Source organism: Electrophorus electricus, chromosome 19, assembly GCF_041902795.1.
Source record: "Electrophorus electricus isolate QZ-2024a chromosome 19, ASM4190279v1, whole genome shotgun sequence".
Taxonomy (NCBI): Eukaryota; Metazoa; Chordata; class Actinopteri; order Gymnotiformes; family Gymnotidae; genus Electrophorus; species Electrophorus electricus.
In genome coordinates this window covers 6224066-6238785 of record NC_137515.1, presented here as the reverse complement: position 1 = coordinate 6238785, position 14720 = coordinate 6224066, and the positions used below count along the sequence as shown (strand labels likewise).

At 40.1% G+C, this 14720-nt stretch overlaps 1 protein-coding gene across 2 annotated transcripts in view; it reads right to left on the bottom strand.

Moving 5' to 3' along the window:
* lrrtm4l1 (leucine rich repeat transmembrane neuronal 4 like 1) overlaps positions 1 to 7779 on the bottom strand; it is a 28980-nt gene extending 21201 nt beyond the window's left edge. For both annotated transcript variants that reach the window (XR_003410436.3, XM_027007242.3), the window contains exon 1: positions 7002 to 7779. Coding sequence is in view for 1 of the 2 variants with exons in the window: in XM_027007242.3 (XP_026863043.3) it covers positions 7002 to 7005 (4 nt within the window). In the remaining variant the exon portion in view is untranslated. The remainder of the gene's footprint in view (positions 1 to 7001) is intronic.
* Between the last annotated feature and the right edge of the window lie 6941 nt (positions 7780 to 14720).

Here is a 14720-nt window from a genome sequence, read left to right as displayed (position 1 = left end):
TTTTTTACTTGTACTTAGTGGCTCTTTAGGCATTAGGTGATTCAAGGTCCTCAAACTAATCTTCTCCCACAGTAGGTTTAAAAGTCTCTTTAAAGTATCTTTAGAGCATAGTTTAAGTTATTATGCCAGTATGGATTTGTGTGCATGGCTTTTATGTATGTGTGTGTGTGTATTTGTATGTGTGTGTGTGTGTGTGTGTGTGTGTGTGTGTGTGTGTGTGTGTGTGTGTGTGTGTGTGTGTTTGTGTATGCAATTATGTGTGTTTATGTTTATGTTTAAACATAAACATTTTTTACATTTGTCATTGTTCCCCATTGAGTTATGTCTGCAAAGGTCTCCAAACTAAAAATATTCAGCAATCCATTGATCTTGTGGTCAGAAAGTGACTGATGAAAAATCCAGACAATCTGGTTTTTCAGTTCCCTGTCCTCAGTCTGGCAAAAAGCCTGGATAGACACCTTTTTGTCATCGTTCTGTAGTGATCTGGTAGTTCAAGTCAAGTAAAGTTTATTTATATAGCACTTTTTACAACAGATGTTATCACAAAGTAGCTTTACTAATGTCTGAGTCCAAGCCCCCAGTGAGCAAGCCAAAGACGATAGTGGCAAAGAAAAACTCCCTAGAGCATGAGGAATACACCTTGAGAGAAACCAAGACTCAAATAATCTTGACCCATCCTCCTCTGGCTGACAACAGTCACCACAATAGTAACAATATTCCTTTCCACTGATCAATATTATTTTAGTATTTCACTGGGTCACATACATGTCAAAGCAAATACCTTATATTTCATTGGTTTAACAGATCTCCTCATACCTCACTAGCTAACCGCTGAATACACTTTGAAATGCAGCGATGTGAATATACCAAAAAGAAAGATGACTTCACAGTTCTCAGTTGTCAGCACATTCTTTCCTATCAAAGAGTAGGAAATATTAATTTTATGCCTTCCGTACACTGTGCCAGACTGCAAGTAGGTGCCAGATTTGGTGACTGAAATCTTAATTTATATAAATATTTCTAGATCAGATTGGTCAGCTCTGTTAACTAGATAGATTGTGAAGTCTTTTTATGGTTATGGAAATCCTAGGTTACAGTTTGGGGTGTTGTATTTTCCTGTCCTGTGTCCTATGTCTTGTACATATTCCCTCATATATCCTCCTTTTGGGAGTGTGATTTCCTTCATTTATGGTTTAATAATGTGGTCACCCTATGAAGAATGGCAACAGAAACTGTTCATGGCAGTACAAAGGCTGTAGTTTCTAACTGCACACCAATAAGGTATTTCTAATAAATGCATTGTTGCTGAGATATATGACACCAGGACATATATGTCTGCAAATGTATTTTCTGAACACTGTAAAGCTTGCTTTATAGGATTTTAGTTTATCGCAAAAACAACTCACTTCTGACAAACCTAATGATGGCCACTGTTGATGTGTGCTAGCCTTCAGTCAGCCTGAGCCCACAACAAAAAACCCACAATAACATCTTCGAGAGATTCACAGTAGGTCCAATGGAATCATTATGTTTACAAAATGACACAATGTTCACTCACACGCACACAAAAAGTGTAATTTTTGGAACAATCACATTTACAAATAGGTCATACTGTCAACCTCAAGTTAAGTGTGCTTTCTGTTATCTTGTAAACTTTCTTTAATTAACTGCACTCTACCATTCCTGCTAAAATCATATCTATGTGCCCATGGGCTTATTTCTCTGTAAGTGAAAGGATTGTAAGAGTCTTTAAGGCTTGCTATAAAACTGTACCACTTCCCATAAGCTTTAGAAAGTCCTTTCACTTACAGTGAAATAAGACCATGTGCTTTGTGGTGCTAAAGTATATTATCAATGCAAGACTGTCAGCCTAGCTCATAAATTATGTGGCTCTAGTGAAACTGCATTATTGAAATGAAGAACCTCCTGCACACTTAAAAGCCATTATTTAACACTCATTTATCCTGGAACTGGGTGTCATAATAAAGCAAGCATAAAGCAAGCAAGACAAAATGAGGTATTCTTGATAAACTGTAATTCATGCCATAACAGCTGTGATAAAATTGACTGTGCACAGGCATATAGCATGTGCTGAAAATATTGAAAACCATTGGTGGTATGACGATGAAACAAATTGTTTTGTAGGAAAGGGCTGTTAAATTAGTCACAAAGTAAATTAGTCTTGCACTTAAGGTGTTCACTTAATGGACTTAATTAATATTGTTATTACTAAATTTTAATTTCACAACTTAAAATGTTTTGTTTGTCAGTGATGTTTTGTATATACAAGAGAGAGAGGGAGAGACCCTCTGAAGTGAAACAAGACAGTGAAAACTCAATTATGGAATATGTGAGCACTTCTGAAAGGCATACAGAGCTGGGCAGTCCTGTATTTGTGAGTGCATGGATATAGAATGAACACTGTTGCTTAGCCTGTAGATTTTTGTATTCTAGATCTTGCCAGTCATGCTCATAATATTGGTAATGTAACGCTACCTTTAAGTCAAATGATCATATTGCTGGTACTGTATCATTTATATTAGCTCAGTGTATCAAAAGATGGTATTGTATCTTGCAGCCTAGGTCATATGAACAAATCTAAAGTGTTGCAAAGTGCACACACTCCAATGTAATTAACATATAAACAATCATGCTGATCATGTCGTTGTCTGTTGTCTGTGTGTGTGTGTGTGTGTGTGTGTGTGTGTGTGTGTGTGTGTGTGTGTGTGTGTGTGTGTGTGTGTGTGTGTGTGTGTGTGTGTATGTGTGTGTGTGTGACATGGCAGTGCTCAGGAATGCAACAGCTGTTACTTACACATGGGATTTTACTTAAGTTACTTAGTCAAGTCAGTGAGTCAGTTTGTTTGTTTAGAATACTGGAATACTGCTGTCCAGTTTTGTTGTTAGGCTGTATTGTGAAATTCAGAATCCATTTGAGCATCAGTAAGTTCTCAGTTCAACCACAGACGAAACCTAAATCGTGGGTTATTGGTGGCATAAATTGACATTGGCATAAATTTACATAAAATATCATTGCATGTATCACAAATGTATTTTTTAAAGCAAAATAAGGGATAAGCTAGAGTAGCTCAATTGACAAATGCACTGACCGACGAAGGATGCCTGAGAAAGGTAAAAAGAGGAAGGGAAAGAAGGGAAGTAAACTGGGTCCTACGGAAACCAGCCAGACTATGAGAACTGGCACTCTGAGGTGGACTCCGCTGGGTCCTATGACCCCTACATGGACTATTCTGAGGGCTATGCTGAGTATGCAGAGAGAGCGGAGTACAGCAACATCAGTCTGTGGTCGGACTTGGGGTCCGATTAGGGGGAGGATCCACCGATGGAGGTGGAGGAGGTCCTCCATGGGGATTCTCTCGCGGACAGTGATGTTCACTTTGTCATCTCTGGCAACGACGAGCCTCCGGCATGTACGATACTGCCCAAGGCTCCACCCAGGAGGTTTCGGCTAGGCACAAGCAAGCCAGCAAGCGCAAAACTAGAGGCGACCTCGTCCGAGGAGGAAACTCCCTCTACTAGGGCATACAACCCCAGAACTCGTGTGCCTGTACCTAAGCCCCGTAGAGGAAAGGGGGAGGCGACATCTGTGCCCACCCCAGAGACTGGCAAAGTAACTGGTTTGCCTCCTGAAATGGGTGCGCGGAAGTCACTGCTCCCCAAATTGGCGAGGGGTGATCCTCCACAGGCTGGTAGGATTCAAGCCCCACCAACGACTGGGGGACAGGCCGGGGCTCCTGCCGGCATGCCTGGACTCTTTAACAGTCGTTTATGTAATTTTGTACCTGTCCCTGTCACTGTGTCCGTGCTCGGTCCTCTGGCTTCGCCATTTGGCGTTGGCTTTAGGGCCGTAGCCTGATAGGTGGGCGTGCTAGGAGTCGCACCATTGAGGAGGGGCTCTGTCACGATACGGCCCCTCCTTCCAAGTGTCTCCCTGTGTGTTTGTGTGTGTGTGTGTATGTTTGTCCGTGTGGCCACCTCCCCCATGTGTCACACTTGTTTGTAATTGCTTGTCATTTACGTATGTATATAAACGCCTATGGTTCTGTTGTCGGTGTTCGATGTTACGTTAGCTTCATTGCTGCATCGTATTTGGTTTCTGTGTGAATAAACGTATGTTTGTTAAATGTAACTCATCCCCACATCCTGTTTAGCCTCCTTACGTTACAGAATGCACAAATGAGCTTAATAAATTAGATTAATGACTATCAGCACCCATTGTCAAAAGAAGGCAGAAGAGCAGTTTAAATAAATGAGTTCCTGTGATGATTTCTGTGTGAAGAAACCAAACAAATATCTTCTGAACCATGTGGAGAAAATATTCTGTAGGATGCTTGTAAATTCTCAGGGAATGGATTCAACCATATACAGCCCTTACCTTCTCCAGTGGAAGCAGTGTTTCCTGTTTCCTGTTTATAGACTCATACTGTCTATACTCCTTTTAAGTGTGTTCTTTGTAAACTCCAGTCACTAATTTTTCAATGTTTACTATATTGCTTTTTTCCAAATACTGACCAAGATTGTATTTTCCAAATATTGTTCAGTATACTGATTTTGTTCAGAGTCAATTATTCTCTGTTCTATAATCAACTGTTAACAGTTTTCCAACCTTGGACCATAGTATTGTGGATCTGTTAATTAAGTGTAGGTGTATGAATCCTACCTTCCTGAGCTAGTCATTACAGGACATTTTAATTTTAATGAATTTCCAATCAGCATAATATGTACTTTTAATATCATGATGATGATGATAATAATAATAATAATAATAATAATAACAATAATAATAATAATAATAGTACCTATGACAAATACAGCTGGCTGAGGCTGTGTTAACATATCTAAGTCAACAGTGATCTTACTGATGATGAGACAACAGGGAATTACAGTGAAGACATACTGATACTAATAATAATACAAAACATAACAAAGCAAAAAATCTTTTTAATAAGAAGGTAAACAAAAAGGAGCTGGCCCAAACTAATGTGACTGCTCTATTAGCTATTCAGAGAACGATTTAGAAAGTAAGTGCCTATTTGGGGATGAAGAAATACTATTCACTCCAGCCATTACTGATTAGGAGTTTCAAACCCCAATTAACACAGAGTACACCACTACTGTTACACCAAAACACTCACTAGTCACAGAACACATGCCCTGTGCATGTTTTACTCTCTGGTCTTTCTTCTTATCCCTGCCCACGTAAAGTGACTATGCACAAGCTGAGATAATAATAAAATATCTAATAAATTAAGTTGAGATCATAACATGAGAATTCTGTCTTAGACTAATATTTTGTGGTGCAACTCTAGCTTCCTAAGGCAATCATTTAATCTGTGAATTCAGAGAAGGAGACAGCACCTAATTATCATTTCTTCATCCCAAAAGTATTCTTCTGTAGTCTATTTGGAACCCCAGTCTAGCGCTGATGCTTAAGTTTATGCATGTTTTATATTGGGGAGGAAACTAAACTACACATTTGTAGTTCTCTAAGGCCAGGTCTGGAGATATCTGCACGGAGAACCTGGTGACATGCAGCAGACTCAGGTGTACACATTTTTACTCATGTGTTCACTACTATAATGATAGTAGTAGAATTTCGTGAGCATTTCTAGAGCCTCAAGGACACATTAAAAGAAAACAGCAAGACACATTGTAAAATCATGAGACAAATTACACCAACAAAACAGCCACATTGAAAAATGGAAAAATAATTGAGAGGAAATAATGAAGTGGAAAGCTAGGGTGCTATGAGCATGCCCAGACAAACTGATGAGTTTTCAAGCAATGTTTAAACTGGTCTAATGATTTCAAGGATCTTATATGTGTGAGGAGGAGAATACTTCAAAGACAATGTGCCTTGCAGCGGAAAGCAGGAGATCCCCAATGTGGATAAATGAAAACAGGAAGTGATGAGAAGATGACCAGAAGAGGAATGCAGGGATTGTGGCATGGTAGGTAAGAACGATAGGAAAAGACATCTGAAAAGTAAGAGGAGGCCTCTGTCTGCCCTGACGGTGAGAAGAATCCTGCAGCCTTGATGAAGCAATAATAAAAGCGTAACCAAACTAAGAATTACTTCTGCACCAGACCAAGTAGTACTGTAGTAGACAAAGGGACTGTAGATTGAATCTTGAGAATGAGGCTACGTACTGATGCTGATGCTTATCTCACACAGCATAACAAGAAGTGATTGGAAGTCAAAGCTTTAGACCATTTCCAGATCTACCTGCTAATAATTGACCTGGCTAGCATGTGATTACACAAGTTTGCAATGGTCTGAGTGCCAGACAGACCTAGGCAGTCTAATTAGCTATCAACAGCATGCCAGGGGCAAAGACTCTGTGTTGATTTCCTAGTGTGGTTCAAATGGATGAGCAGAGCCTGAAGCCAAAGGCAGGATTACTCCTGCAGGTGAGAACCCCCAGATGGACTGTAAACAGAAGGCCAAGCAGTAATTGGCTAGAGCGTATCTGAGTGGATATGAAAATGTCATCTTTCAAATTGTCACATTCCAAAATATGAACAGAATATATAATAATGTCACCCTATTCACACAATTCACACAAAGAGAAATAACGGAACATAAACACCTTTTATCCTTACATATCTTGCGTCTGTGCTCACCAATGTTAAGCGTGAACAAATAAGACGCCTTATAGCCTCTTTAGCCTCTTCTCTTTAAAAAGAGAAAGAAAAAAAATCACAATGTTCCAAATTCTCTTTTGCTCACGACCAAGCAATATGCCACCCACACCTGAACCAACGACCAGTCGCATGAGCTTGGGACAGTAACTGAGAATATTGCAGCAGTTCAACAACGAGCAACAGAAATCGGTGTGCAAGCGTTATGTAAGATTTGATTTTAAGAAGCATTTCGGAATTTTTGAAGCAGGTAAATACCATTAGTTTTTGATACCGATCATTTCCAACTACATTCAAATGAATCTCCATCAACCCAGAACATGGCTCAGACTACTCACCCATATCAAGTCGCGCAACTGACAGGACTACCCCGTATAGACGCCGCTGTCCGGTTGTTGGTAATTACTGCACAGCACGTTAGTCTTTCCAGAATTCTGTCCGCCGCGAAAACGCGCGATGGCGAGAGGCTCCGCTTGGCAAGGTTTAGGGATGCGCGCGCTTGTAGCCTGCCTCAGTTCGCGCGATAAATCGCAGAGCTAAAAGCATTCTCGGTGCAGATTTCTTTTCTGTCTCGAAGCATTTTTAAACTGCCAAAAGCTGAGTCCAAATATAACAGAAACCCGTATGAATATTGGCGCGCTGACCATTGTTATCTACTGTCTCAAAACTCAGCAGGATAAATTGTTCGCTTTAAAGCAGCAGTGACATCTATTAAAGAATAACATATAAAGAGACAAAAAGTTGCAGCAGTCTCCTGCAGTAGTCGGTGATTATTATCATTTCGTTTCCGTTCAGTGTTGTTCACGCAGAGCATCTGGCGCTGTTGTATAAAACCAATAAATAACGTTAACTAAAGGCTGCGTCGTCGGTTTGCTGCGTGACACTGTACCCTGTCTGATGTAGGGCCAGGCGTCCTTGCAGTTCAAATCTTGCGAAAAGGTCCGCTTTCTGACTACCTTTATTCAGAGGGAATGGAGAGAATGTCACTCTGCGATGATGGCTGTTGCGCACTCGCGACCCGAAGACCTCTGAGTATGAAGTGACTCCGGGCTAACGGTACAAAGATTTTCAGACAATAGTTACATTTCCATTTCAGGTGTTTTTCAGGGGGGGAAGGGGTCGTTCAACTTTAGCGGATAAATTATCTGTCAAAACGCGAGATTTTGCAAAAAGCTATACTGTAACCGTTTTTGTTGTGGAAAATAACAGATTTACGCATAAATGTTGTGCCATGTGACAGGATTTACCTAACACGTGCTTTTGTTTAAAAAACACACAAATAGCTTATAGTTGGACTGTGGAGGAGACGAGAATGTTTCTCAGTCTCGTACGTCAAATTCACTTAAGGTCCATTCTTAATGGGCAATGAATACTACCAAATTTTAACAATTTCACAGAGATGGCAAGTAAAGGCTATCAAAAGCCTGGCACATTCTGCGCTGTAAATAGGAAGGGTACAAACAGCGGTATAATTCTGAAACAACCACAATACTCAGTTAAATTAAAAAAAGACTTTGATTCATGTATAGTTACACAGTAGTTAGCTACTGATGTAAAAATGTTTACCAACACATACTGGTTCTGAGACGAACATACTGCTGTATTTGTCCATTTAAGTTCATGCCGTTCATGCCAATAGTTTAGTTTTACGGCCGTCTTATTTGGATATTAATTTGTGCTGATAAGATGCCACATAATATTATGCACTGGGGAATATTTAGGAGCTGTCTGAGTCTGTCCACCTTGTTTTGTGACCCTTATAAGTTGTTACAGGAAGCTTTAAAAAGCCGAACATATACAGTTTGCTACATACATGAAATTAGAGATACAAACATGTCAAACCTAACATTTTTAGTTGGCAAATTAAAACCTATGCGAACATAAGAGGCACTAAGGGCTAACAGTTAACCTGCTTTACCTACTTCGACCACAAGGTGAACGATTCAGTTCGGTGGACTCAATGAATAGATGCAATGAGACTCGAAAGCTGGTCATCGTAAAGGTATAGTACACGAGTCAGTACCACATGCAGTGTCTCCACGGTGGCTGCATTGGTCCCGGGGCAGATGACCTCCATACTCCAGGGTTGAATCAACATCACATTGGATAGGTGCGACAGTTGTTCGAGCTGGAAAATAAAAAATAAGCACATGTATGTTGGAGTGTAACAAGCATAATATAACTACTCTGGCAGAGACTCTGGCAGGCCTAACATGATAACTAAAAAAGGGAAGATCCAAAATGTAGACAGATCTGAGGGGCTCCCTGAGATATCAACACCCTGGATAGGTGGTAAATATTGTAACTTGTTGGAGAATGTCATATGCTACTCTTTTTAAGATGTCATTTGAGTGATGTCACATGCTTGTTTATGGTTTTCACCATGTAGAGTTGTTACCACGCTATATAGTAAAGTCTATAAACAGACATTGCTCAATGTCACTTTGAAGAGCATAGTATATGATATTCCTCAGAAAATGTCAAATACATTTTAAATTAATTCAGGAACAACATGTGAATGTTCAGAACCAGATAAAGTTCAGTCTATCCTGAGAAAGTGTTACTGAATTTGGTACATTAATCCACCAATGACTTTACACAAATTTCTTCTCTTCACGTACAAAAGAATGCCAGTTTGTGACAGATATATAGTTGATAATTCTGAAGAAAAATAGTAACTCTTCTTTGAACACTCATCTAATACAAAAACCATAAACCTAGTTAACTAAAAGGGTTGCTTTGGTCAAAATGGATTAAATGATCTACCATTCATTTCTGTTTGGATAGAACCATCTTACAATTAAATTTAATTATTAGGATTCTAATCATCTTATAGTTAATTTTAATAAAAAATGAATGACTAAACAATTTGAATCATTATAACTTTATGATGGCCAGCTTTCATTTCTCATTGCCTTTGTTTCTCGAGTCTATTGAAATTAATCAGCCCCATTTTGGTCAAATCTGGTAGAGCATACTAACTGTAATCCATTAGCTCCTGCATCATTGAATAAGTTTTGTTCTGCCATTTTTTTTTCTTCTCTTATCGTCTTTGTAGGTTAAAGGGAAAAAACTTCACAGAGTAGCTAATGGCTAACAGTTATCATGCTAATGGACAACTGTTAGCATGCTAAGTGTTAGTCAAGACTTTTTTTTATATGTTACCTTTTTTGAGAGAGAAAACAATTTTGAGGGAGATCTTATATTTTTTTTCATAACCCTTAATGGCAGCTAGAAAGAAAAATTGAGGGAGGAGACAAAATTGTGGACAAATTTTGTCTCCAGAGCACACTTTAAAAAAATGTATGTTACCTTTCCTGTTTCCGTAGGGGCATATCCTTAGGATGGTGAATACATGGGGTAGCCATGTTAGCCAGAAGGATGATTTGGTACAGAGTGCACACACACGCACACACATACACGCACGCTCACAGAAATACTTAGGATGAAAAGACTGCAAAGCACAAATGGGATGATCAATTATTCTTCCTTTTTTGACAAAAAAAGGAGCACATATTTGATCTGAAAAACATGCAGAAAATTGATGATCTTACACAAAGATGAAAATGAACCTTTCTGAAGTGAAACTTGTACTTATCAGATCCGTTATCAAATTAGTGCATATGAAATGTTTTTACTGTATACAATACGTGCCCTCCAAGGACAGCACAGTGTATATTGACACTATGATTTTAAGCATTTACATGTCATTATTAATAAAGTATGACACTGTATTCAGCCTGTAATTCTAACAGATAAAATAATCTTAAATTGTGGTGGTCAAATTATGTTTGTCAAGGCCTCCACTTACTTAATTCATTTACAGCATTTGTAGGAATGTCTGATACTTAAGTGAAATGTCAGTTAACTTAAGTTAAATGTCAGTATTTTATTGAGACTAGATAGATAGATAGATAGATAGATAGATAGATAGATAGATAGATAGATAGATAGATAGATAGATAGATAGATAGATAGATAGATAGATAGATAGATAGATAGATAGATAGATAGATAGATAGATGGTTGTGAAGAGTGTTAGTAATTATTTTATTTATTATACAGAATTGACATGTAGATGTAGTTTCCCCAAAAGCAAGGAATCTCCAAAAAGCTCAGAGCAAATACTCAAAGCAATATTCACTTGCTGTGTAATTTATAATGGCCCATGCTACAATGATTCTGTCATGCTCACTTCATCAGTCTGCTGCTATTATGGTTGCATGTGTAGTTATCTGATTGGTGAGTAAAGAGCTGCACATTTATATTTGAAAAATTCTTGTCCTTTTTCCAAAGAAAATTATACAGTGGTGCTGGAATGTGAGACTTATCCCAGAGGAGCTGCTGCCTTTTGTCGGGTTAATTGTAGGTTGCTGTTCCCCACCTGCACAATGAAAGACATTGAGATGGAACAGTCTATTGTGCAAGATCCCCCAGCAAAAATCTCACCTGTTCTGAAAACACACAGAAAATGCAAACAGCAGAAAATCATGTAAGAAGTAACTACAATGGCCATTTACATTTTTTTATGAATTGCACAAACATCATACCATGCAACTATGAGAGAAAGTATATAGATGTATCTAGTGAGGATGTGGTGATGTTTGTATGATGTTTTCTAAGAGAGCTAAGTGAAGAAATTATATATATATATATATACTAAGAGAAACATGGCTAACATCTCTACTTCCATAAATTTTGGAGGGTCATTCTGCACAGTTCCAATCCCAGTCTAACATAAGTGATAGCAATGTCTTGTTGTTCCTGAGAAGCATGAATGATTGTGCAAGACTAGGGATGGAACTATATTTGCCTGACACTTTTATCCAAAGCAACTTAGAATTATGACTGAGTACAACTTGAGCATTAAGGGCCTTGTGCAGGGGCCCAACAGTGGCAGGGCTTGAACCAGCAACCTTCCATGTACAAGTCAAGTACCTTAACCACTAAGCAACCACTGCCCCTACAAAACAGACGAAGACCTCAGAAATTACTCTACCTAAAGCAGAAAAGTACCATTCAGTCAAAAAGGACAGATCTAAAAACTCAGCACAGATAGAAGACAACCCACTCATATGTATATACACACAAAAATGCACTGGGGCGTGGTGTGAGGGGGTGGTTACACTGCTTGTCAGGGTGAGTAGGTGTGTATTCGCAGCCCCCTTCATAGTTTGGTCAGAATGTGCTAGAGATGATAATTGCATTCTGCTGTGGCTGTCTTATATATATTGAGCAACCAAACATAACACTCCCCTTCCTCACAGCATGCTAAGTGTAATAACAGAAGAATGACAGAAGAGAGAATAGGGGTGGGTCAAATCAAAGCTGAATCCATACTCATTCAGTAACACTGCTCACTTCAGCTGTATCCCAATAGAACAAGTTGCACTCATGAAACTCCATGTGAAGACATTTATCAGCTGTATTAATGCACCGAGTGAGCCAACAACTGACCTTTCAAAAGTGGAACCAGCTGTTTCCTAGTCTCCAAATGCTTGCGCTGGGGAAAACTACCTAACAAACTTCTAAAGGCCACTGCAGTCCTAAGATGATATGCCAGGCTGCTGATTTAGATTTCTATCTAAATCATGAATTTATTAGATTAATTTATCTGCAAATGAGTATTCCAAGTTGTTTGTTTGTTTGTTTTAAAATATCTCATTCTTTGATAACCTCCTCCTGGTTTGAGCAGGTCTCAGTGTGGAGATTAGGTCAGGCAACACTCTGCTTTAATGGACAAGGATTAAGCCATGTGCTGGAACTAGTTTTGGATAATGGAATACTTACTACTCTAGTATGAAATCCTATTATTCATATTGGGACTACCGGGAGAGCTACGGGGAGAATGAATGGAGTGAGGTGTATACCGACATCAGCCTCTGATCGGCGTATACAGACGTCAGCCTCCGATTGGACTCGAAGGTGGAGCGTGTGGAGAATCCATCGATGGAGGTGGAGGAGGTCCTCCATAGGGATTCTTCCTTGGTTGTGGAAACTGCGTCAGCAGATTCCGAGAGCGAAGAGCCTCCAGCACCCAAGGTACCACCCAATTCCCCGCCAAGAAGGCACCGCTCTGGGGCAAGCAGGTTGCCCCGTGTGGCTTCCAGAGATGCGTCTGAAGACACTCCCTCCCCGAAGTCACTCACTCCCCAGGGCTCAAGCGCCTACACCAAAGCCTTGTAGAGGCAAGAAGGCTGCATCACTACAGCCCACCCCTGAAACGGGCAAATCGGCTGGTGTGCTTCCTGACACACGGGCGCCCATGCTTGAGCAGCCGCTGCCACCTAAGCCGACAAAGGAAGATCCCGCCCAGCCTGGGCAGACTCCAACCCAGCCAACGACAGGAGGACTGGCTGGGGCTCCTGCTAACTTTCCTGGATTGTTTCATAATTCTTTATGTAGTCCTGTTCATATATCTGTCCCGATCACTGTACCTATCCCTGTCTCAATAACTGTGCCAGTTGCTTTGTCCCACTTTTTGTCTGTGCCTGTACCCATCAGTGTGTCCATCCTTGTGTCAGTTGTCATCTTGGTCCCTGTCATCCTCCCCTCTGTCCTGCTCACACTGGGTCCTCTGGCCTCACTTTTTAGCGTTGGTTTCGGGGACGTAGCCCAATAGGCTGTCACACCAGGAGTCTAGTCATTGGGGAGGTGCTCTTTCATGCTATGGCCCCTCCTCCCAGACGTATCCCAGTGTGTGTGTGTGTGTGTTTGTCCGTATGGCCACACCCTCCCCGTGTTTCACACCTGCTCTTCGTTTTGTATTGTTATTGTGCGTGTATAAGTCTCTTGTTTAATTGTGAATGTTGTCAGTGTTTAACCTTACGTGTGCCTGAGTGCTGCTTTGTGTAAATAAATGTGTAGTTCTATTTTCCACAACTCGTCCCCGCATCCTGCTTAGCCTCATTTCATCACAATAACAGAGAGCTAGTGCAGCCTCTTTGAATACTGGTTGCTGAATGCAGAATGCAGCAGCATGACTGGTCTTCAGTCGTCGAAGTTCACGCGTTACTCTGCTCCCTTAATTGGCTTCCAGTAGCTGTACACATCAGATTTAAAACCTTGATGCTTGCCTACCAAGCCAAAAATGGACCATCCCCTTCATACATGAGGTCAGTGGTCAAAGTCCGATACATACCTCAAATACTTTGAACCTCAATATGGCTTGGCTTGAAATACCGTGCTTCAGGTCTCATGGAAGATAAGCATTGAGACTATTTTCTGTCCTGGTTCCAAGATGGTGGAATGAACTTCCATTTGCTGTCTGGACAGCAGAGTCCCTTGCAGTCTTCAAATGCAGACTGAAGACCCATGTATTTAAATGACATTCGACCCCGTTCCTATATTGACTAACTAAATTAGTACTTATTGTAGGGTATTGTTTATTACACTGATGCTGTCTAACAAACTCTAGTACTTATTGTTTATTACACTTATGAGTGTTTAAGATAGACGTTATCAGCATTGATCCCTGTATTTCTACAGTATTCTAGATCATTGGTATATTGAACTCTAACCCACTGCACTGGCTAGGATGTATTCTATGTGTAAATGACAAAGCACTTTTGTAAGTCACTCTAGATAAGAGCGTCTGCTAAGTGCTGTAAATGTCATTGAAAATGCTGGAACAGTAGTAAAGTGGCATTTGTGTTTGCAGATATTAAAAGAGTGTTCTCCTACACTCATCCTGCACAAGTTATCTGGAAACCTGAGACCTCAGCACCATAGTGAAGTGGGTGCAGGCCACAATAAGGCCTCTGGATGGAAATTTAAAAGGAATTGCTTTTAAGAGTTATGCTGCCCTCCAGCCCTACTGCTCAGGACTCAACCTTCCACAATGCCCCTGGAAACTGGATCAGTATCTCCAGAAGATCAGTATCTCCAGAATACTGGTCTGTTTCACTTGTTAGCCTGTGTATTTAAACCTGTTCTTGTCACTTCCTTGTTGTGAGGTAGTATCAATGTTTACAGCATACTGAGTGTTGTTCCTGGATTACTTTTTCTGTGTACCAAACCCTGCCTGTATTTTGGATATTGTATATTTGAATGAGCCC